Source organism: Phacochoerus africanus, chromosome 11 (genome assembly GCF_016906955.1).
Source record: "Phacochoerus africanus isolate WHEZ1 chromosome 11, ROS_Pafr_v1, whole genome shotgun sequence".
In the NCBI taxonomy this organism is placed as follows: Eukaryota; Metazoa; Chordata; class Mammalia; order Artiodactyla; family Suidae; genus Phacochoerus; species Phacochoerus africanus.
This window is the reverse complement of record NC_062554.1, coordinates 1,520,243-1,545,202: the sequence shown is the minus strand read 5'-3', so window position 1 is coordinate 1,545,202 and position 24,960 is coordinate 1,520,243. Positions and strand designations below refer to the sequence as shown.

At 40.9% G+C, this 24,960-nt stretch overlaps 2 protein-coding genes across 2 annotated transcripts; one reads left to right on the top strand and one right to left on the bottom strand.

Moving 5' to 3' along the window:
* Positions 1–2,815: 2,815 nt before the first annotated feature.
* Positions 2,816–11,673, top strand: LOC125111307 (olfactory receptor 10T2-like). Its single transcript, XM_047753229.1, is given in 4 exon segments — positions 2,816–3,206; positions 3,209–3,367; positions 3,370–3,747; positions 11,474–11,673. Coding segments are annotated over 4 exon segments (1,128 nt in total).
* A 2,302-nt stretch (positions 11,674–13,975) lies between these two features.
* Positions 13,976–14,905, bottom strand: LOC125111626 (olfactory receptor 478-like). Its single transcript, XM_047753630.1, has one exon. The coding sequence runs from the start codon at positions 14,903–14,905 to the stop codon at positions 13,976–13,978; it is 930 nt and encodes a 309-aa protein (XP_047609586.1).
* Between the last annotated feature and the right edge of the window lie 10,055 nt (positions 14,906–24,960).

Below are 24,960 nucleotides of genomic sequence, written 5' to 3'. Positions count from 1 at the left end.
TTCACTATTTGCAAGTCACTATTAGTGACTTAAAATACCCTGTTTAGAAATGCAAGATCTGGTCCATTGTGGTGAGTGAAATAAAAAGGCAACAGACTTGTGACTCATAGAAGGCTCCGGAGGCGCCGAAATGACCCCGTGAGGCTGGTCCAGGACAGCAGGGAGTAAAAACACACGCAAACAACGGAAAAGGTGACGGCAAAGGCCATCTGGAGTTCTGGCACTGAGTGTGTGTGTGCGCAGAGGAGGGAGAAATCAAAACCGGGGTCTGATGGTAGCTCTCTGGTGTCTGTCACCAACTCATATAGGAGGTACCGGAGGGAACTCCGACACGTGGAGGAGACGGGCCCGTTCTGTTCCGAAAATCTGACAGCCAGGCCCTGGAGGCCCTCTGGGCCTGGAGGCGCTACTTCCTTCACAGGAGAGGTGGGAACTGGGGAGTCATACAAGGTAAAACACAGCTAAAGCACTAAGAATGGGAAAATGTCTCTTTCGGAGGCAAATAGGCTAGAAAGTCTTCAGAGGAAGAAAGTGGAGTGGCCTCAAAGACAAGCCACATGGGTCCAGGCTGCAGACGCTTGGGTCGGTGAGTTTCCCGCCCTAGGGTCTCCGTGTTCGCTGTGAACCGTGACTGTAATGCTTCCTCCCCTAATCTTAGACCTGTGGTTTGCTTACTGCCATTCTGGTCTCCACTTCGGCATGCCACCTCCTCGCAGAGGGCTTCCCTGACTCCTCAAAGCAAAGCAGTCATCTGCTCTCACATCACAGAGCTCCTGTGTGTCTGTTACATACTGTGTTTCTCAGGCATAAGATTGCCTGGCCCCTCATATGCATTTGGTCAATATGCATTGAATATACGAATGACTTTATAGTCACACAGCCACTCTGTACCTCACTTTGTCATTTATAAAATCAGAATGCGGAGTTCCCTGGTGGCCCAGTGGGTTAAGGATCCACCATTGTCACTGCTGTGGCTTGGGGTGCTGCTGCGGCACTGGTTTGATCCCTGGCCCAGGAATTTTCACATGTCATGGCTGTAGTCAAAAAAAATATATCAGAATGAAAATTCCAAAGACACAGACTTATGAGGACTGCATGAGAGCTCTGTCTAGCCCAGCACACTGTCTGGCACATGATAGGTATTAGGTGGGTGCTGGTTTCCTGGCATGATTCCTCTTATATTCTTTGTACACAACTACAGTGCAAAGTGAAAACCTTAGCCCTTCAAGTCACAATATGATTGATAGTCCTACAGAGAAACTTCCAGCCACTCTTTCCCCTTGCATACTCCATTTTCCACTGCTGATTCCTTGTTAGTTTTCTTACCTTCACCTTTAAGAGTGACTGACATTAAAATAAAAATTCCATGGAGTGTCTTCATGTAGTTTTTCTGAGCTCGATGCTTGCAAGATTAGATGATTAATGAATAAACTTAAAAAGAAACATAATTTACAAAATTGATCATTAGGAATTTGAGTTTATTCCATTCAGGTCTGCACTACTTGCTAGAAAATGTCCTGGAGCTTTACTAAAAATCCCAAAATTTGATTAGAATATTATGGCCAGAGTATGCCATTCTACATAAGACAGAAATTTCGAAATCACCTCAACTCCAAGCTAATCAATCCATTCATATTATATTAGGCATCTGGAAAAGACCTTTGATGAGAAATTATTAAGAACTTAAAATTATTTGAATACCATATGATATCACTGTAATATATGGAATCTAATATATGGCACCAATGAACCTTTCCACAGAAAAGAAAATCACGGACTTGGAGAACAGACTTGTGGCTGCCAGGGGGGAGGGGGAAGGAGTGAGATGGATGGGGAATTTGGGGTTAAAAATGCATACTATAGCCTTTGGAATGGATAAGTAATGAGATCCTGCTGTGTGACACTGGGAACTATATCTAGTCACTCATGGTAGAGCATGATAATGGGAGAAAGAAGAATGTATTCATGTATGTGTAACTGGGTCACCTTGCCGTAATGTAGAAAATTGACAGAACCCTGTAAACCAGCTATGACGGAAAAAATAAAAATCATTATAAAATAAAAATAAAAAACAAAAAAGAACTTAAAGTTATTGATATGTATTGAGAACTATTTTAAATCCCAAGCTTTAATGATTACCACGGAGAGGACGTCCGTAGACGTCATAACATGTGAAATTCATCTGCGGTGCTCCGGTCATTGCCGCCGTCATTGCTTTCGGAGCCACTGCACACGGGAAACACTGACGGAAGGAGGATTTCGTTACAGTCAAAGTTCTTCTGGAACATCTCACTGATCCCCCTAATTTTTAAAAAATGTTACCTTCATTTTAAGTGATTTAAATGATTGAATTATTTTATTCGTTCAGTTGATAGTTTGTGAAGCACTCCTGAGCACCAGGCCACTATTATATCTGAAAGAGCATTTGGAAAATGTAGCATTACAAAACCCGGTCGATGAGAACAAAGCAAATTTATTCAAATTTCCTGCTTAAATGAAGACAATGAGTGGAAAAGAGAGAGATCAGTATGCTTTTGTGAATACAATCAAGAAGAGATGCGGGCCCATTCCATGGCGTTTATACAGATTTTCGTACTAGAGTTCTCCTCATCCCTCTGACTCCTGAACTTGATTTCAGTCAAGTGTATTTAGCGTTCCTTTCCCAGGCTCTCCTGTGAAGAGGTGTCTGGGGCTCAGCCCCCCTCGTTTAAAGTCTAGTTGACATCAGTACATCAGGATAGTTTAAAATCATCTCAGAGTCTTGACCTCAAGAACACCCGCCCCTCTGGGGGAGAGCTGTACCTGCGCCAGGAGGATGGGCAATCACACCCCCGTGGGCACCTTCCTTCTGTGGGGCTTTTCCAGTTTCCCAGGCCTGCAGACTCTCCTCTTTGTGGTGATTCTCTTCTCCCACGCCACCATCCTTGCTGCAAATGCGTCTGTAGTGGTGGCCATCAAGTGCACGCACAACCTTCACACCCCCCTGTACTTTCTGCTCGGAGGGCTGTCCTTTTCGGAAACCTGTACCACTGTGGCAATTATCCCCCGACTGCTGGTGGATCTCCGGTCAGAAAGCAAGACCATTTCTCTCTCAGAGTGTGCCACACAGATGCTGTTCTTCTTTGGCTTGTCGTGCAGCAACTGCTTCATCCTGTCTGCCATGTCCTACGACCGCTGCACTGCCATCCGCAACCCGCTGCGCTACGCCACCTGGTGACCCCGAAGGTCTGCTTCCAGCTGATGGCGGCCTCCTGGGTGGTTGGGTTCCTGGTTTCCCTGTGCCTTGTCGTCGTCGTATTCAACCTGTCTTTCTGTGACTCCAGCGTCATCCAGCACTTCTTTTGTGACATCTCACCTGTGATGCGCCTTGCTGTGACTATGCTCTCTACCATGAAGTGGCTGTGTTTGTGTTCTCCGCCTTTGTGTTGGGGGGCAGCTTTATCCTAATTATGATTTCCTTCGTCTTCACTGGGTCCGTAGTTATGAAGGTGCCTTCTGCCAGGGGGAGGGGTAAGGCCTTCTCCACCTGCTCCTCCCACCTGACCGTGGTGTGCATACACTATGCATTTGCCGGCTTTGTCTATCTGAGGCCCAAGGACAGGGCCTCCCTCCGTGAAGATATGCTGATGGCTGTGGCATCCACAATACTGACTCCTCTGCTTAATCCCATCATTTACAGTCTAAGAAACAAAGAAATGCAGGTAGCCCTAAGGAAGGTGCTAGATAAGAAAGTTCACCCCTCAGATGGTAAATGAAAGAATCCTGAGCCCTTAAAAACTACATATTGCTGGAAAATAAAAGTGAGAAAGCGGAATACTTCCAATGAAATAATCACTTTGTGTACCAAGCAATTAAAATGTAATCTATTTACCTGATTATGCCCTGGCATCACCATTTTTCCAGGGCAAACAGGATACAGTTTTAAATATTTTTCAGTTAACACTTATCCTTCTGAAACTATTCCAAGAAGTGGCAGAGAAAGGAACACCACCATGTTCATTCTATCAGGCGACCATCTCCCTGATACCAAAAACAAAGATGTCATTAAAAAACTATAGCCCAATACTGCTGACAAGCAGAGACACAAAACTCCTTAACAAAATATTAACAAATAGAATTCAACTGTGCATTAAAAAGATTGTACACATACACCATGATCAAGTGGAATTTATCCCAGGGATGCAAGGATTCTCAATATCCACCAATCAATCCATGCGATACACTCTGTTAACAAATTGAAGAATAAAAAATCATATGATCATCTCACTAGACACTGAAAAATCTTTTGACAAAATTCAAAACCCATTTCTGATAAAAACTCTCTAGAAAGTGGGCATAGAGGGAACCTACCTCAACATAATATAGGCCACGTATGACAAACTCACAGCTAACATCATACTCGGGGGTGAATAGCTGAGCATTTCCACTAAGATCAGGAACAAGACAAGGAGGTCCACACTTGCCACTGTTATTCAACACGGTCTTGAAAATTCTAGCCATAGCAATCAGAGAAGAAAATGAAATTAAAGAATCCAAATTGGAAAAGAGGTAAAACTGTCCCTGTTTGCAGAGGACATGACATTATACATAGAAAAATCCTGAAGATGCTACCAGTAAACTATTAGACCTCTTTGGTAAAGTTGCAGGATACAAAAGTCATATACAGAAATCCCTTGCATTCCTATATGCAAACAATTAAATTTTAGAAAGATAAATCAAGGAAACAATCCCTGTTACCACCGCATCAAAAATAAATAAAGAAATAAATAAAGTACCAAGGAATAAACATACCTAGGGAGAAAAAGACCTATACTCTGAAAACTATAAGACGCAGATTTAAAAAAAATTAAAGATGACATGAACAGATGGAAAGGTATACCATGTTCTTGGATTGAAAAAAATCAATATTCTCAAAATAGATATACTACCCAAGGCAATCTACAGCTGCAATACAATCCCTATCAAATTACCAATGGCATTTTTCACAGAACAAGAACAAAAAATCCCAAAATTTGTATGGAAACACAGAAGATCACAATAGCCAAAGAAATGCTGAGAAAGAAAAACGGAGTTGAAGGCATCAAGCTCCCTGACTTTATACTACAAAGCTAAGGTCAACAAAATTGTATGGTACTGGTACAAAAACAGAAACATAGATCCGTGGTAAAGGATAGAAAGCTCAGAAATAAATCCATGCACCTGTAGTCAATTAATCTATGTCAAAGGAGGTAATAATATACAATGGAAAAAAGATAGCCTCTTCAGTAAGTGGTGCTGGGAAAGCCAGACAGCACATGTAAAAGAATGAGATTAGAACATTTCTTCGCACCATGTACAAAAATAAACAAAAATGATTTAAAGGCCTAAATTTAAGACCGGATATAAAATTCCTAGATAAGTACATGGGCAGGATATATATACTCTTTGACATAATAACAGCAGTATGCTTTTGGATCCACCTCCTGAAGTAATGAAAATAAAAACAAAAATAAATAAATGGGACCTAGTTAAACTTAAAAGTTTTTCATAGCAAAGGAAATCATAAAATAAAAATGCAACCCACAGAATGGGCAAAAATATTTTCAAAAAAAGTGGCCAACAAGTGATTAATTTCCAAAATATACAAACAACTCATGCAGCCCAATAGCAAATAAACAAACAAAATAATCAAAAATGGCCATAAGATCTAAATAGACATTTCTCCCAAGAAGACATACATATGGCTGAAAAACACATGAAAAGATGCTCAAAAATCAAAATGAAATATCTCATACCAGTCAGAATGGCCATCATCAAAAAGACTGCAAACAATATATTCTGGAGAAGGTGTAGAGAAAAGGGAACCCTCCTACGCTGTTGGTGGAAATGTAAATTGGTAAAAATCTCTATGGTAAACAGTATGGAGATTCCTCAAAACACTAAATGATCCAGCATTTCCCACTCATGGACATGTATACCGAGAAAACCATAATTTGAAAAGATACATTTACCCCAATGTTCATTGCAGGTCTATTTACAATAGCCAAGGAGTTCCTGCTGTGGTGCAGTGGGTTAAGGATCCAGCTTGTCTCTGTGGTGATATGGTTTTTATCCCCGGCCCCAGCACAAGCAACTTAAATGTCCATCATCAGAGGAATGGATAAAGAAGATATGGTACATATATACAATGGAATATTACTCAACAATAAAAAAGAATGAAATTGTGCCCTTTGCAGCAACGTGGATGGACCTAGAGATTATCATACTACACGAATTAAGTCAGAGAAAGACAAAGAGCATACAATATCAATTATAAGTGGAATTTTAAAATGGTACAAATGAACTTGTTTACAAAACAGAAAAGACTCACAGATTTTGAAAACAAGTTTATGGTTACCAAAGGGAAAGGGTATGGGGAGAGAGAAATTGGGGGTTTGGGAATGGCAACGTCATAATTTTATACATGGGATGGAGGATCAATGGGGACCTGCCATACAGCATAAGGAATCAATGTTCTATGATAATGAATATGTACATGGCTGAATCACTTCGCTATACAGCAGAAATTTACATAATACAATAAATCAATTATACTTCAATAAAATTAAATTTTAAAGAAGAAAAACATTTTAAAATATGTGTATATGCAATATGTATGCATATACACATATGAGCATATAGGAAAATGAAAACATTTTTCAGAACATAGAATTTTCTTGATAGTAGTTGGGTGAATCTTTCTGGTTTTGGATTGTAGTTTTAATGTCAATTCCTGAAGTCTGTGACTAGTCCTATATCTCGAATATTTCTATTTTTTTTCTAAAGGTTTATAGTTTGTAGTTCTACATTTTACATTGAACTCCATGATCTATTTTGAGTAAATTCTTGTATAAATATGACTTAGGTATATGTGGTTTCCCCCTCTAAGGATGTCCAATTATCCTGGCACCCTTTGTTGAAAAGCCTTCCTTCTTTCTTGGATTCCTTCTGCACCTTTTAACAAAATAACTCTCATACTTGTGTAGGGCTTTCTCTAGACTTTCTATTCAGCTTCATTGATCTATTCTTCTGTTCTTCAACCAGTAGCAGTGTCCTCATGACTGCAGCTATATAGACAGCATCACTATCAACAGAGTGATTCCTACCACTTTTCTCTTTCAATATTATATTTTCTAGGACATCCCTTTTCAGTAATATAAGCAGTTAGTGCTGCAAATTTCCCTCTCAGCTCTGCTTTACCTGAATCTCACGTCTTTTTGCTAAATTGCCTTTTTATTTTGTCTATGTATTTTTTAATTTCTGAAATTCCAAGTCTTTCCTTAACATTTACTTTCTTTTTAGAGAACTGCTTTAGCCATTACCTAAAGGTAGTTTTGTTGGGAACAAATTCCCATCGCTTTCCTTTAATTGAAATACTTTTATTTATCCTCCATTTCTGAAGGATATTTTTGCCAGATGTAGATTTATGTTTGACAGTTTTTTGCTTTTAGTACTTGAAAAACATTATGATCTCCCTTCCCCTCGTCAAGGTTTCAGATGATAAATTTGTTTTCTTTCATATTGCTTTTTCTCTTTAAGTCATGGGTCCTTTCTGTGTGCTTTCAAGATATTTGGTTTTAATTTTCAGAAATTTAATCGTGATGTGTAATCATGTGGATTTCTTTGGAATTCTCAGCCTCCTAAATCTCTTTCACCAAATTTGGGAAATTTCAGCCATCATTTCCTTAAATAATTATTCAATAACCCTTCTTTCTCCTCTTTTTATAGGACTCCCAATATATGAATGTTAGCTCATTTTTATTGCCTCACAGATCCGTGTAGCTGTTTTTTTTTTTCCAATTTCCTCTTTGTTTAGATCAGGTATTTCTATTCATCTTTATTTAAGTCCTCTAATTTATCCTCTGTCCTCTTGATGCTACTGTTGTACCCATCCAGCAAGATTTTAACTTCAGTGATGATATTTTTCAGATCTAGAAATTTCCCTTCATTATTTTTTATAATTCTATTTCTTTGCTGAAAGTTTCCATTTTTTTTTTCGTTTGTGTAGAGAAAGTTTATGATGGAATCTTGAAACATTGTCTGATGTCTGCTTTAAAATCCTTGTCAGATAATTTCAACGTATTGTCCACCTGATATGGGCATATCCTCTCTCTTCTCATTGAAGTTGTGAGTTTTCTGGTTCTTGGTATGACAGTGATTTTTATTGTATCGGAGACACTCAGGATATTATATTACGAGACTCCAGGTCAGGTTCAGTCTTTCTTTAGGAGATGTCCCCATCGCTGCAACTACCAGGTGTGTGTGTGTGTGTGTGTGTGTGTGTCCAGACTCCTGCTGAAAACTACTGACACCTCTGTCAGAAACAGGCTGACTCCCCCAGCCTCCTTGAAGATGAAAGGAATGCAAGTTCAGCTCCCCACCCTGCCCTGTTGTCTCCTTTTCAGTTACAGTGTGACACCAACCTCCTTTCCTCCAGGTAAGGTCAGCTCTGGGCCCACTGCCACTAGAGGAAGGATGTGCATAGCTGGTTCACACTGCTTTGTTGCAGGTGCAAATGGAAGCTCAAGTACCCGCTGGGCCCCCACTCACAAGGGGGGGTGGTTACAGGGAGCAGAGTACCAACTAGTACTCCCTCATTGTCTCATCTCTGCCAGATGACGAGGGAAGCTCATTTCCGTGCTGGACCCCAGTGACAATACCTTGGCAGGGAAGTCAAAGGGTAGGTGGCGTGACTAACAGCTCCCTGTTTGGCCCCAAAGAATTCTGGAGGTGGGAGACAGGTACAATTTTTCCACTGGTGTTTGTCTGGAGTAGGGCCAAGTATTGACAAAAGAGTTTCTATTCTGTTAAGGCTGCCTTTTTCCCAGTTCTTTGGCTAGGAGGAATAGAATTTTTCTTAGAGCCTTTTTTTTCTGGGTCTCTTGGTGATACTGAGTTGGAGGCCTGTGCAGTGCCCTGTACAGGATATACAAAAACAAGAAGAACATGCAGGGACTTACTATGATGTGCTTTCCTCAGGTCCAAAGTCCTTAGGAGCTGCCCTTCTCTGCCTTTTTCAGAGCCTTCCTGTGCTTGCTTGCTTGTTGTTACCTCTCTGAGTGTTTTTAGCAATAAATGAAGGACTCGAGGGGGGTGGAGCAATGTCTTCAGTGAAACCAGAAGTCTATGCCTTCAAACATTTAATATTTTGCCAGCTTATTATTTATTTTGTGAAACAAAGTTGGTCCAATACAAGTTTTCGTGACATATCCAAATGTAGAAATTTGTATACTTACTTTGAAGAGAAAGGGTTAGCAAGAATGAAAACATGTCACAGAAAAATCAAGACCCTCTAGGGGTGAAGGATTCTCAAATCCCCTCATTCTGCCCCTCTGCCAAGAGCACATGCCTTAAGGAAGTCAGAGTATTAAGAGGATATTTGGGACCTTAAGATTTTGCTTAAACTTTATGTGCCTCAGTTTCATCGCTTGTAAAATACGAATTTAAAAAAACCTCTTGGGGTTATTCTCAGGATTCACTGGGTCGCTCCTGTAAACCACGGGAATAGTGGAAAATAGTGAACAGCCTCACGGTAGCTCCTTTGCTAAGTAAGACTCCTGCTACTACTGCTCTGACACTTGACTTTGACATGTTCTAGTTCTCCAACCGTGCCAAGGCCTAAAGGAGACCCTGTTCAGCAGGGGGTTAATCACATAGCTAAGCCAGGCTAAGACGCTGCTTGCCCATCTGAGTTAAACAGCGTCAAGGCAGTCGTGTAATCGCGGTGAGCATGGGTTTGCACAAAACCTATCACAGGTGTAGCAGGATCGGACACAAACATTCAATCACTTCCATCGGGCTCCATTCAACAGATTCAAAGGCACCCAAGCTAGTGGTTCATGCTAGAAGAGAAACCTCCTCTTTCCTCTCATTTTTTAACTTGTCATTCATACATTAATTCCTACATATCAAATATATATTTATTGTTTTCCAGGAACTATGTAAAAATTAGACGCACAGAAAAAGAAAGACATTGAGGACATCCGTATGAAGCCTCTGGGATTTTGGAAAAAACAAATATGAATCTGTAGCTGCAAGTGCAGGGAGATTCTAGAAAAAATATGCAGGGGGTCTACAGGGAATAAGAGGTGTCCTTAATTTCATCTGAAGCCTGAAGAAGGCGTCCAAGAACAGGGGAAGAAACGTTTAGATTGGTAGCTATGGCATAAGTAGGTGTTACCCCGGAGAGAGGAAAAAAATGAATTCAGACACAGGTACTGCATGTGAGAGTGTCCTGAGGCGGCAAAGAATATGGACATACTTAAGGTTTTAATAGAATACCAGTGATATCCAGCGCTTGACTGTTTGGGAAGTGAGAGAAGAGTGCAGAGAGATAGGAATAAACAGAGGCCACGTTCAGGACTTTGTAAGGCACCCTAAGAATTGCTGCCTTCATTCAAAGTCGGGGGAATATTAACAAAGGAACCAATCTCTTTAGATTTATGCTATGGTTGGTGTATGGAGAACGAGATGAAAGCAAGCAAGAGAGGGAAGAGGAAATCCTACCTAAGGTACTTTTAGCGAGGATAATCCAGAAAAACTGAACCATTATGATATTTTTGTTGTTGTTTTTGCTGTTTTAAAGGAATTGGTTCACACAATTATGAAAGCTGGCAATTCCAAAGTCCGCAGGGCAATCCAGCATATTGGAAATTCCAGTAAAGAGTTGTCACAATCTTAGGTCCAAGGGCAGCCTGGAGACAAAATCCTTTTTCAGGGGACCTAAGTTTTCACTCTTAAGGCTTTCAACTAACTGGATAAGGGCCACCCACATTATGGACAGTAATTTACTTGATTCAAAGTCTAGTGATTTAAATGTTAGTAACATGTAAAAAAAAAAAAAAAAAACACCTCCCAGCAACATCAAGACTAATGTTTGACCAAACGACGGATCACCATAGCCTAGCCAATTTGACACATAAAATTAGCTATTATAGGAGTACTGTTATAAAATAAATGCATAAGGTGTTAGATGGAAATAAAAGTGCTGACAATAAAAACGAAATATAGGAGATCAATACTGGACTCAGAAGGTACGTGATTTTGTCATTGAATGCAGGTTTGTGGAGGGAAAAAAGTAATTACCTTCAGGTTTCTAATCACTATGTTAATTGAATGATAGTGCCTCTTACTGGGATAGGGAACACTGAAGGGGAGAAAATTGGGAGTGGAAGGTGAAAATTACTTTAGTTTTAGACAATTTGTGTTTGAGATCAAACAGACAAAAATGCTTTGTCTAAGGCACTAAATAGGGCACATGGAACGAGAAATAAATATGGTAGTCATCAGAGATTAAAACTTCACAAGGGAAACACAATCTAGTTCCCACAAGTTTTCTTAACAAGCTGTGCGTCTGACCATGAACAAGGCACTTAAAACTCGCGTTTGCTCACGCCCCAAGGGATTCAGGAACCACGCTTATTTCCACAGAGAAGGCGCCTGTCCTGACTGGCAGCGGGCTCATCGGGGCGTCTCATCCTGGTCTTTTGTGAAGCCTCTGACAACGAGGCTGGGGACTCACCAGGAACACAAGTGAGCATTTATGACCCCGAAGCCCATCGTCGCAGAGGACAGGACCAGAGCAGCACCTCCAGGAATCTCACTGTCGGGCTCCACCTGGCCACCCCCCCAGAGGGTCCTCAGTCGTACTCGTAATGATCACATTCACTCCAGGACAAGCTGCTGTCGAAAGACAGTCTTAGAGGCTTGGAGGTACAGCAATCTTAACGTACGGCAGAGTACAACTTTTGAACAGATATGAATAAAATTTTAAAGAATTTTCTGCATGTTATTTTTCATGTTAGCCAATTTGTGTTACTTAAAAATTAAATTTCAATTTATTAAAAGGCCTGTGGGCCTCTGATTTACTCTTTGATATCAGAAAATCTACCTCCTGCTATACAAAGAGCCTCTACATTGGCTAATGACATATGGACCAATATATTTTGAGCACAGACACCATTTGTCCATTTTTTTTAATTTTATGGTCCATCACTATATCAAATACTAAAAAAAATTACAAAGAAAATAAGAAAATATTTTTTAAACAAGCTTTCCCTGCACTTCTGAGCTGAGATGTGGCCACAGCAGGAGCCGTGGTCTGAAGTGCCAGGTGCGAGGCCTCTGTGCACAACCTCCTGCAAGCACAGGAAATTCGACTAGGCACAAAGGAAAGGAAAAGCAGTCTTCGTCAAACAAAAAGAGGTGATTTCACAGCTCATTGCCAGGTTTGAGAGAGCAGCCAAGACAGCAGAGTAAAAGGCCCCTGAGCTCGCCAGGGTCACAACTTCCTGCAGAACAGCCATCAATGAAAAAGACTAGAACCTCCCAGAAAAAGTCTTATACAGCTAAAGACATAAAGAAGGAACCACAACAAAATAGGGAGAAAGGGCGGACTCACAATGCCATCAGGCCCCACTGCCTCAGGTGGGTGAGCCGCAAAATGGAGACTAATCTTTTTGCAGTTTCTCTCACAGAAGCCAGAGTTCTGAGCCCCACACCAGGCCCCCCAGCCCAGGAGTCTGGCACTGAGAGATGAGACCCCAGAGCATTTGGCTTTGAGGGCCCAGGAGGGACTGACTCCCCCACAGCCCCAGGGGAAATAGACTCCACTCTCAAAGGACACACACAAAAGCCCACACACACCCGGGCCCAGGCCAAAAGCAGGAATTTGATAGGAGCCTGGGCCAGACCTACCTGCCGGTGTTTGAGAGTCTCCTGGAAAGGTGGGCATGGTTGCAGGTCACCCAGGGACATAGGTGGTGGCAGCAGCCATTGCTGGGAGCTACTTCAACTGTGTAGACACTGGCTCTGATGCTCTCGGGGCTGGCGATCACCATTTTGAAAATCTCCTAGCTCATTAGCCTAACAGCCTGCAGGTGCAGCACTGAGACTCCTTAGGCCGGCTTAGGCCTGCAGGTGCAGCCCTGAAATGGCTCAGGCCAAACAACCAAGTGGGTGGGGACCCAGCCCTAGCCATCAGCAGACAGGCTGCCTAAAGGCCTCTCTTAGAACCCACAGCTGCCTCTAGACAAGGCCCTAAACAGGACCCTGCCCACCAGAGAAGAAGAACCCAAGCTCCACCCACCACTGGGCAGGCACCAGCCCTTCCCACCCAGAAGCCTGCACAGGCCTTTAGACCAGCCTCAGCCACCAAGGGGGCAGACACCAGGAGCGGAAAACTACCATCCCCCCACCTGCAAACAGAGTTCCCCAACAGCAAACCAGACCCCACCCTGGGACCAGCTGGACCCTGGCCCTGCCCACTAGCAGACCAATGCAACCTTCAGGGCACTCCAGAGCACATACCTAACTTTGTCAGGAAAAGCCCAGCTCCCAGAAATCTGAAATGAGCTCCCAGATCCCTCGGCCCTGCAGCCAGACTCCCAGATCCAGCTCTTCCTGATGGCAAGCCAGTGCTAGCCCCAGGATCTGGCTTCAGCTGCCAGTGGGTGGGCAGCAGCCCCAGCATCTTTGAGACCCTACCTCCACCCACCTGTAAGACAGCACCAACCCCCAGGGGCCCCTAGGGTTCCACAACCAGTGGCCTTGTGACCAGGTCTGACAAAATAGCAGCCAGCATCATCCGCACAAGGCAGAGCCTGGCGACCAACCCATCAGCCCGCCACAACAGAAGGACTCATGCAGCCCTCTCGGGGGAACCCCTAGAGCACAGATCTTGGGTGGCAAGAGGGGAATACACTCCTGGGAAACACAGGATGCCTCCTAAAGAGGGTCACCTCTCCAAGGTCAATAAACACAACAAACATACCACAGACATAAAAACACAAATCACACCTGAGAATGAGGGGGCAAAGGAATGTGCTCCAGATGAAGGAAGAAGAACTGAAGTGAACTGGAGACAGGCAATCTACCAAAGAGTCCAGAGTAATGATCGTAAATATGATCAAACAACTTGGGAGGAGAATGGATGCACAGAACAAGAAGTTAAAAGTTTTTAACACAGCTGTCTCTTCAGAGCCCCCTTAACCTCCTTGTTCCGGAGGCTGTAGATGAGGGGGTTCAGCATGGGGACCACCACCATGTAGAACACAGACACCACCTTGTTCTGGTCAGTGGAGAAGCTGGACTTGGGCATCACGTAAATGAAGGTGATGGTCCCATAGAACAGAGTGACCGCGGTGAGGTGGGAGGTGCAGGTGGAGAAGGCCTTGTGGCGCCCCTCAGTGGAGGGCATCTTCAGGACGGTGATGAGGATGTAGATGTAGGAAGTGGCTATGACAACCACTGTGACCACAATGATGGAGCCAGATGTGAATGAGGGGACAAGTGCAGGAACAGTGACATCAGAGCAGGAGAGTTCCAGCAAGGGGGCAAAATCACAGAAAAAGTGATTGACCAGATTTGGTCCACAGAAGAGTAAAGAATAGAAGGAAATCGTAAAAGAGAAAGCATTGAGAAAACCACCCATGTAAGACACGAGGAGTAACTGAACACAGACTGGTGTGGACATCTTCGTGGAATAGAGCAGTGGGTTGCAGATGGCCACAAAGCGGTCATATGCCATGGCAGCCAGAAGGAAACACTCCGTTGACCCAAAGAAAGCACCTGAACCCAGCTGGACAGCACATCCAGGATAGGAGATGGTGTTTCTTTCCACCAGGAAATTTACAAGCATACTGGGTGTGACGGAAGATGAATAGCCCATGTCAGCAAAGGCCAAGTGGCTCAGGAAAAAATACATGGGATGACGGAGCTGAGGAGAGAGTCTGACAAGAATGATTGTGCTGAGATTGCCACATATGGTCACCAGGTAGATACACAGGATGATCACGAAGAGGATGGTTTGCAGGGTTGGGTCATTTGTTAAGCCCAATGAAATGAACTCTGTCCCTGCAGTGTGGTTCCCCTCCCCCAGGGAACCCATGAGATGACGCAGCTGCTGCCAAAATCAACCTGTGATGACACATTAAATTAAAGAAGTTTTAAAATGTGATGCTTTCCTTTTTGTTAATATGCATATAAGTTATTACAAACAAATAAATTATTCAAGCTAGGTTTCCACTAATTTTTTATGTTAGAATAAAAAAGTATCTCTGTTATTTTATAGAGTATAAAGCTTATTTATAAATAATGAGCATTCTATATTTTTTAAATTGTCTTCAGCAGTAACACTGTAAAACCTGCTTCAAAAAATGTGTAGTTTTTTGCTCTTTATAAAGTTATAAAACATACTTAAAGTGGCCTTTGAGCTAAAGATTAAAAATATAAGATTTACGAGAATAATTAGAATGGTCTAATTATATTAGAATATGTAATGGAAACTGAGAAATAGCTAACATTTATTGAACATTTACTAAATGACCTGTCTTGGGTTAGGAATTTTATGTATACAGTTCTATTTTAATTTACGTGAAATAATATTAAGTATTCTTACCTCATTTATAGATGATGAAGCTGACTTTGGAAATGTAACCTAGTTAGGTTTACATGGAAAGTGGTAGAATGAAGACGTGAATCTCAGGTAGTTTGAATACAGTCCATTCCTTTAGTAACTATGCTGTAAATGAAATTAAAGGATAATTAAGATGAAGTCAAATCTCTTGGAAATGTGTGGATAACAAATTACCTTTCTACACTCTAAGAGCTAATGTATAAGAAATGTGCCTGGTTATCACAAAGTTTATAATTTCTATCAGTAAAATCAGACCAAGTTTTAAAAAGAGAAATAAAATTTTCTTACTAAGACAAAGAACAAATAGAAAGTAATTTCAAATTAAGACTATTAATGAAGTCAGCTATTATAAATGTATTATAAATTCATTTACCACTGAATATTATTTTCTCAATTAGTTTGAAATAATATAATCACTGGGCAAAATGTTATATGTTTAATATCTAGGACATAATTAACTACATTCATTCAGATAAATCTTATCATTTCCTAATGTAGTAAGGCTTCAGATTAGAGTAATACAGAACAAAATAATTCAGTCGTAACACAATATACAGCTGAATAAAATCCCACCTTAAAAAGTTAAGAAATGTACCCAGGTCCATGCCCACACAGCAAGTCGCCAGGTTGAAACGCAGCTCCAAGTCTTCTGGCTTTAGATTATCGACTTTGTCCAAACTCTCTGGTTCCTTGTTAGCCTAGGCCTTTAGAACAATAAGCAAAGGAAGTTTTTCCAAGATGTTTTCAAATTTTAAGCCCCAAAAGTATCTTAAAGTTAGTGAATTTTACAGCATAATACTTGTTGGCTGAGGACCAAGATTAAATACCATTGAAAGACCCTGTGAGATTCCAGTCTCATGGGTGGGAAAACGAGGAATCATGGTGACTTTAATTACGCATATTTATACATTAACTAGCCTATAGAAACTTGGGTTAATTCAGCCAAAGTCACTGGGTAACAGACGGCTGGATCACATCTGCCCGGTTTCTCCACTAAGGCTTGTGATTGCAAACACAACTTTGGAGAGTAAAATGTTCTCAAGTTGTTATTACAAATCAGTACAACTGATTAGCCCACAGAAGACAAGAATCTTACTTCTTAAAGCGAGAGTTCATCTTACGGTAACGAATGTAAAGTCATTGTCGTACTGTAACAGACATGCTATCTCATTATAGTGTGCCTTTGGGGACAAATTTCTGAAGATGCTCGAGATTCCAGTGTGAAATCACAGGCACCAGGGGCCATTACCACATTCTCAAGTGAATTCTGAACACTGCACCTCACACAACTACAGCTAATCTTTAAAGGTTCTATCAATTCTCCAGGCGACCAAAAAGCACATGAAAAAAGATACTCAACATCAGTAATTGTCAGAGAAACACAAATCAAAACTAGAATGAGGTATCACCTCACACCAGTCAAAATGGCCATCTTCAGAAAATCTACAAACAATACATGCTGGAGACAGAGTGGAGAAAAGGCACTCTCCTTCAGGGTTGGTGGGAATGTAAGCTGGTGAAACTACTATGGAGGTTCCTTAAAAAACTAAGAATGCAACTACTATATGATCCAGCAACCCCACTCCTGAGCACACATGCAGAGAAAACCATAATTCAGAAAGATGTGTGCACCCCAATGCTCAATGCCATGCTATTGACGATGGCTGAGACACGGAAGCAACCAAACGTCCATCAGCAGAGGACTGGGTAAAGACTCTTTGGTACACATACACAATGTAATATTACTTGGCCCTAAAAAAGCATGAAATAATGCCATTTGCAGCAAAATGGATGGACCCAGAAATTATCATACTAAGTGGAGTAAGTCAGAGAAAGACAAATATCATGTGAGATCGCTAGCACGTGGAATCTAATAGAAACGATGCAATAGAACTTACAAAACAGAAACAGACTCAAGGATTTCAAAACCGGAAGTGTTTACCAAGGGGAAAACATGATGGGGGAGGGATAAATCATGGGATGGGATTGAGGTATACACACTGCCACACATGAAACAGACATGTAATGAGGACCTACTGCACAGCACAAGGAAATTTCCTCAGTGCTGTATGGTAACTTGTGTGGGAAAATAATCTGAAAAGGAATGGATATATACATATATGTGTATAACAGAGTTACTTTGCTGTACACCTGAAAGTAACACACGTTGTAAATCAATTATACTCCCATAAAATTTTTAAATTAAATAATACTTTTTTTCTTTTTTAAGTTTTTTTTTTTATTTCCCCAATGCAATTTTTTTTCTACTGGTGACCCAGTTTCACATACATGTGAGAGAAAAAAAAAAGAATGTATACGTGTGTGTAAGTTAAAAAATATATTTTTTAAAAAGATTCTCTTAAGGAGTTCCCACTGTGGTGCAGCAGAAACAAATCCAACTCGTATCCATAAGGATGCGGGTATGACCCCTGGCCTTGCACACTGGGTCGGGATCCAGCATTGCCATGAGCTGTGGCAAAGGTCACAGATGTGGCTCAAATCCACCACTGAAGTTTTGTCAGTTTTCCAATGATAGGGTTTATTGTTTGTATCTAGTTGTTGGTGCACTTTCATTTGATAATTATTGGAAGTAAAATATAATAAGTTATAGCTAAATATTGGTTGTTAGATTTAATATATCAGGTTAAGGACAAAACTTCAAATATATAAATGCTAGAAGAAAGTGGGATCAAACTAGCAGATTAGGAAGACCCTGAGCTTGCCTCTTCCCATAAACACATCAAAATTGCAAATACACGCAGAGAAAATGTCAACACTTCATGTTGTTCCAAGAGCAGCTGAGAACATGAAGGCTAGAGAAATGGCTCTTCCACAAACAAGGACATAGCGAAAGAACGACACACTAGAGAAATGGCTCTTCCACAAACAAGGACATAGCGAAAGAACGACACACTAGAGAGGAGAAGAGACCAGGTTGGGACCCACACCCCCAGAGGGCGACCCAGATGAAGAGGAGGAGCAGGAGAACATCACATATTCAGGGATCTTCCCTGGGATGAGAGGAGTTCGAGCCTCACATTGGGCACCCCAACCCATCCCAGCCCCAACACCTTTGGTTGGTTTTGAAAAATAGTGGGGCTCACCAGAAGGCTGTAGGAAACTGAGCCTCTCCTCAAGAAATCACATTCAAAGATTTTCTTTTTTTTTTCTGTCTTTAGCATTTTTAGGGTCCTACCCATGGCATATGGAGGTTCCCAGGCTAGGGGTCCCATCAGAGCTGTAGCCACTGGTGTCCACCACAGCCACCGCAAGGCAGGATCTGAGCCACATCTGCAGCCTACACCACAGCTCATGGCAATGTCAGATCCATAAGTCCCTGATCAAGGTCAGGGATCAAATCTGAGTCCCCACGGATACTAGTTGAGTTTAACAACTGCTGAGCCGTGATGGGAATTCCCTATTTTTATATTATTTATTTCTATGGCCACACATAGCATGCGGAAGGTCCTGGGCTAGAGGACTGATTGGAGCTGCAGCTGTCAGCCTACCCGCAGCCACAGCAACGTGAGAGCCAAGCCGCATCTGTGACCTACACCACAGCTTGTGGCAGTGACAGATCCTTCACTCACTGACAAGGCCAAGGATTGTATCCACATCCTCACAGATACTATTTCAGGTTCTTAACCCTCTGAGCCACAGTGGGAGCCTCTTCAGAGACTTTCTTGCTCTCAATCCAAGTGCAGAGGCAGAAAGTGCCTGGTGCTCTGGCTAACCTGCACGATTCCCTCAGCACACACACACCAATCCCGAAGTCTGCACCAGGCCACAGATGTGGCCTCTCTGCTCACTCCCCAGGTTGTGACTGCCCGCCTGCATCAAGACTAGCTAAAGCTAGGTCCAGGCTGCAGCTCTAGCCCCTTTGGCTCCTGCCACATCCACCAATGCCGCAGCTACCATAACGCCACAGGAGAAGCCATGGCTCACATGAGGCTCTGACCCTAGCTCCTCTGTCTCTAGCCCTAACACCACCAAGGTGGTAGCTCCCAACTCACTACCCTGGAAGAAGTCATAGCCCTGGCTCTTTTCAGATCTAGATCTCCTACTAAGCCACTGAGCACATACAGACTGCAAAAGTACACTTCCCAAGAAGCACACACTTTCAAAAGATAGGTAAGTATTGTAACTAATTTCATACACAAGCAGTGAAAGTAAAACAACATGAGAATACAGAGGAACAGTGTTCCCAATGAAAGGATGAGATAAGACCTCAGAAAAAAACCTAATAGAATAGATACAAATAATTTGTCTGATAAAGAGTTCAAATCAATAGCTGTAAGAAAGATCACTGATCTTGACAAAAATAGAGGAACATAGTATGAATTTCAACAAAGAACTAGAAAATATTAAAAGAACTGAGGAGAGCTGAAGACTACGATAACTGAAATTAAAAATACAATAGAAGGAATTAATTTTAGATTAGATGATGCAGAAGAACACGTAAACCACCTGGAAGACAGAATAGTGGAAATCATAAAATCAGAACAACAACAAAAACGAAATTTTAATGAGCGTAATCTAGGGGGATCCGTGGGACACCATCAGGTGGACGAACATTATACGTGTCCAAGGAGAGAGAGGAAATGGGCCAGAGAAACAAGTTTGATGAAATAATAGCTAAATCTGTCTCTAACCTGAAAGGGAAAAAGATATTCAGGTCCAAGAAGCACAGAAAATGCCAAACAGGATGAACCCAACGAGATCCACACCAAGACATATCGCAATTACAATGGCAAGAGTTAAAGATAAAAAGAAATATCTGAAGATAGTGAGAAAAAAACAGTCACATACAAGGGAGCCCCAGAGAGGCTATTGGCTGATTTTTTAGCAGAAACATTGCAGGCCAGAGAGAGTGGCACGATATTTTTTAAGTACTGAAAGGAAAAAACCTACATCCAAGCATATTCTAGCCAGCAAGTTTATCATTCAGAATTTAAGAATAGATAAGGAGTTTCGGTTGTGGCACAGCAGAAATGAATCCAAATAGGAACCATGAGGTTGCAGGTTCCACCCCTGGCCTCACTCAGTGGGTTAAGGATCCAGCATTGCCTTGAGCTATGGTGTAGGTCATAGATGTGGCTTGGATCTAACATTGCTGTGGCTGCGGCGTAGGCCTGAAGCTGTGGCTCCAATTCGACCCTGAGTCTGTGAATCTCCATATGCCACAAGTACAACCCTAAAAAGAAAAAAAATATATGAAATATGTTAATAATTATTAAACCAACTTTATGAGAAGGGTTAAAGGGACTGCTTTAAGCAAAAAAGAAAAGTCTGTAAGAAGAAATAAAATATATGAACGAAAAGAATCTCATCAATTAAGGCGAGGTAAGTAAAGACAATGGATGGGCTACTTGAAAACAGCTAGTACAAGAGTTAAAACACAAAAACCATGTAATCACAATGAACACTTTAGAGATTCATACAATGATGTAAAATATGACATCAAAAACATAAAATATGCGGTTGGGTGTAAAAATGTGGAGCTTTTAGCATGTGCTTTAATATAAACAACTATCAGTTTCTAAAAAATGGATATAGTTGCAATAAGTAACCAAAAATCAAAAACCTAAAATACACACACACAAAAATAGAAAGGAACTCAAACATAATACTCAAGAAAACTCTCAAGCCTTAAGGGAAGAGACTAGAAGACTAAAAGAACAGAGAAGACTGTAAAAGCAACCAGACAATAATGAACAGAATGGCAATAAGTACATTCCCATCAATAATCACCTTAAAGGTAAATGGACAAAGTGCTCCCATCAAAAGACACAGAGTAGTGGACACACTTCAAAATAAGACACATCTATATGATTTCTGCAGGAGACACTTTACAGCTAAAGACACACAGAGATTGAAAGTGAAGGGGTGGATACAGATGGCCAACAGGCAGATGAAAAAATGTTCAACATCACTAAGTATTAGAGAAATTCAAATCAAAACTAAAATGAGGCATCATTTGGAGTTCCCGTTGTGGCTCAGTGGTTAAAGAATCCGACTAGGAACCATGAGGTTGCAGGTTTGATCCCTGGCCTTGCTCAGTGGGTTAAGGATCTGGCATTGCTGTGAGCTGTGGTGTAGGTCACAGACACGGCTTGGATCCTGCGTTGCTGTGGCTCTGGCGTAGGCCAGTGGCTACAGCTCCGATTAGACCCCTAGCCTGGGAACCTCCATGTGCCCCGGGAGTGGCCCAAAAAATGGCAAAAAGACAAAAAATAAATAAATAAAATGAGGCATCACCTCACACAAGTCAGAATGGCCATCAGTAACAAGACAATAAATAATAAATGCTAGAGAGGGTGTGGAGAAAAAGGTACCTCTTCCACTATTGGTGGGATGTAAATTAGTAAAAACACTATGGAAAACTGTATGGAGGTACCTCGGGAAACAAAATATAGAGCTACCATATGATCTGGCAATTCCACTGCTGGGCATATATCCAGACAAGACATTCATTGAAAATGATACTTGCACCCCTATATTCATAGCAGCACTATTCACAATAGCCAAGACATGGAAACAACCTAAATGTCCATCAACAGATGAATGGATTAAGAAGATGTGGTACATAGACACAAAGGAATACTACTCAACCATTAAAAAAAAACAAATTAATGGCATTTGCAGCAACATGGATGGGACTAGCAATTCATACTGAGTGAAGTAAGTCAGAAAGAGAAAGACAAATACCATACGATATCACTTGTATCTGGAATCTAACATGTGGCACAAATAAAACTTTCCACAAAGAAACTCATGGACTTGAAGAAGGGACTTGTGGTCGCCAAGAGGAGTTTCCAAGTTGTGGTTGCCAAGGGGAGGGGGAAGGAGTTGGATAGACTGGGGATCTAGGGTTAATAGAAGCAAACTATTGCCTTTGGAATGAATAAGCAATGAGATGCTGCTGTATAGCATTGGGAACTATATCTAGTCACTTATGATGGAGCATGAGCATGTATATATGTATGTGTACTGTGTACTGTAGAAAATTGACAGAACACTGTAAACCAGCTATAATGGAATAATAAAAACCACTTTAAAAATAAAATAATGCCATTTGCAACAATATGGATGGAACTAGAGACTCTCATACTAAGTGAAGTAAGCCAGAAAGGAAAAGACAAATACCATATGCTATCACATACTTGTGGAATCTAAAATATGAAACAGATGATCCTACCTAAAAATTATAAACAAAAAACAAACAAACAAAAAACCATAAACAGAGCTTGGCCAAGAAGAGCAGACTTGGGGTTCCCAGGGGGCAAAGGGGAGGGAGTGGGAGGGATGGGCCCTTGGTGGGATGCAAACTGTTATAGCTGGAATGTGTGTGCACTGGGTTTCCACTGCACAGCACAGGGCAATGTGTGCGATTGGGTCACCTTCTTGTACAACAGAACTTGACGAAACATTGTAAATCAGCAACAGTTTAATAATAACTTTAACAATAATAATTTAAAATTTTAAAAATAAAACAGAAAGTGAAGGGGTGGAAAAAGATAGTCTATACAAATACTAGAAGAGGGAAAGCTGGGTGAGCAATATTAATACCAAACAAAATATATTTTAAAATTAAATCTATAGCAAAAGATAAAGGCATTATATAATCATAAAGGAATCAATCCAGGAAAAAGGTACAACATTTGTAAACATGTATGCACCTAATATAGGAACATCTAAACATACAAAATAAATATTAAAAGATATAAACAAAGAAATTGATAGTAGTACAACAACAGTAGAGGACTTTAATACCCACTTATATCAATTGGGGTATTAAAGCCACACAGAAAATCAATCAGAAAACAGTGCCCTTAAATGAAAAGTTGAATCACTTGGACTTAATAGAGCTCTGCAGTACCTTCCATCTAAAAATAGCTTCTTTTCAAGTGCACTTGGAACTTTTTCCAGGATAGATCACATGCTAGGCTACAAAATGAAGCTCTACAGTTTAGAAGATTGAAACCATATCAGCTTTTGTTTCCAACCACAACACTAGGAGATTAGAAATCAACTATAAGAACAAAACTTCATGTTGCTGAGAGCTAAAAAAACACATATTACTTAAAAGCCAATGGAAGAAATCAAAGAGGACATCAAAATACACCTTGAGATGACTGAAAATAGAAACACAACTTTCCAAAATCTGTGGGACTCAGAAAAAGTAGTTCTAAGTGTTAAACTTACAGCAACATAGGAATAACTCAAGAAATAAGAAAAATCTCAAATAAAATAGCTTTCTGCCTAAAAACATTAGAAAAAGCAAAGAAGCAAGGCTCAACGTAAGCAGAAGTAAGGAAACAATAAATATCAGTTGGAAATAAAATAGAGACCAAAAAATAGAAAAGATCAATAAAACTAAGAGTTGGGGAGGTTGTTTATTTTGTTTTGTTTTGTTTCATGTTTGGGCATGCCCACAGCCTGCAGAAGGTCCTGGGCCAGGGACTGAACCCAAGACACAGCAGTGACAATGTCAAATCCTTAACCACTAGGCAACCAGCTAACTCTCAAGAGTTGGCTTTTCGAAAATATGAACTAAGTTAATAAACTTTTAGTCAGACTCATCAAGAAAAAAAAAGAGGGCCCAAATAACTAAAATAGGAAATGAAAAAGAAGATATAACCATTGTTAGAGAAATACAATCATAATACTGAAAAAAATATACACCCAAATTGGACAACCTACCAGAAATGGATAAACTCATACAAACATACAACCTTTCAAGAGTGAATCAGGAAGAAAGAGAAAATCTGAAAAGAATGATTGCTAGTAATGAAAAACATCCCAAACATCAAAAGTCCAGGACCAGACAGCTTAACAGAGGAATTCTACCAAACAATGAATGGAGAGTTAATCAGAATCTTTCTCAAAATATTACAAAAATTTGAAAAGAAAGGAACACTTCTAAATTCATTCTACAAAGCCAATACTGCCCTGACCTAACACCAAAGCCAGATAATGATGATACCAAAAAAAAAAAAAAAAAAAGATAATTACAGGCCAATATCTCCGAAGATAGATTTTTTTTGGTGCAGAACTTCACAACAAAATATTAGCAAGCCCAATTCAACAATACATGAAAAGGATCATATATCATGATCAAGTGGGATTTATCCAGAGATGCAAGATTACCTCACTAGCCACAGATGAATCAACATAATATAGCTCATTAACAACATGAAGGATAAAAGCCACATAATCATCTCAATAGGTGCAGAAAAAGCAGATAAGATTCAACTATCATAAGGGGGGGGGGGGGAGTCCCGATGAAGTTTGTAGCGAGGGAACATATCTAAACACAATAAAGGCTCATTTATGACAAACTCACAGCTAACATCACACTCAAAAGTGAAAAGCTGAAAGCTTTCCTTTAAGATCAGGGACAAGACAAAGATGCCCACTGCTGCCACTTCTATTTAACATAGCATGAGAAGTCCTAGCCACACCAGACTGATAAGGAAAAAGGGGGGGCATATAAAGCTGAAGGGGAAGAAGTAAAGTACTCAACT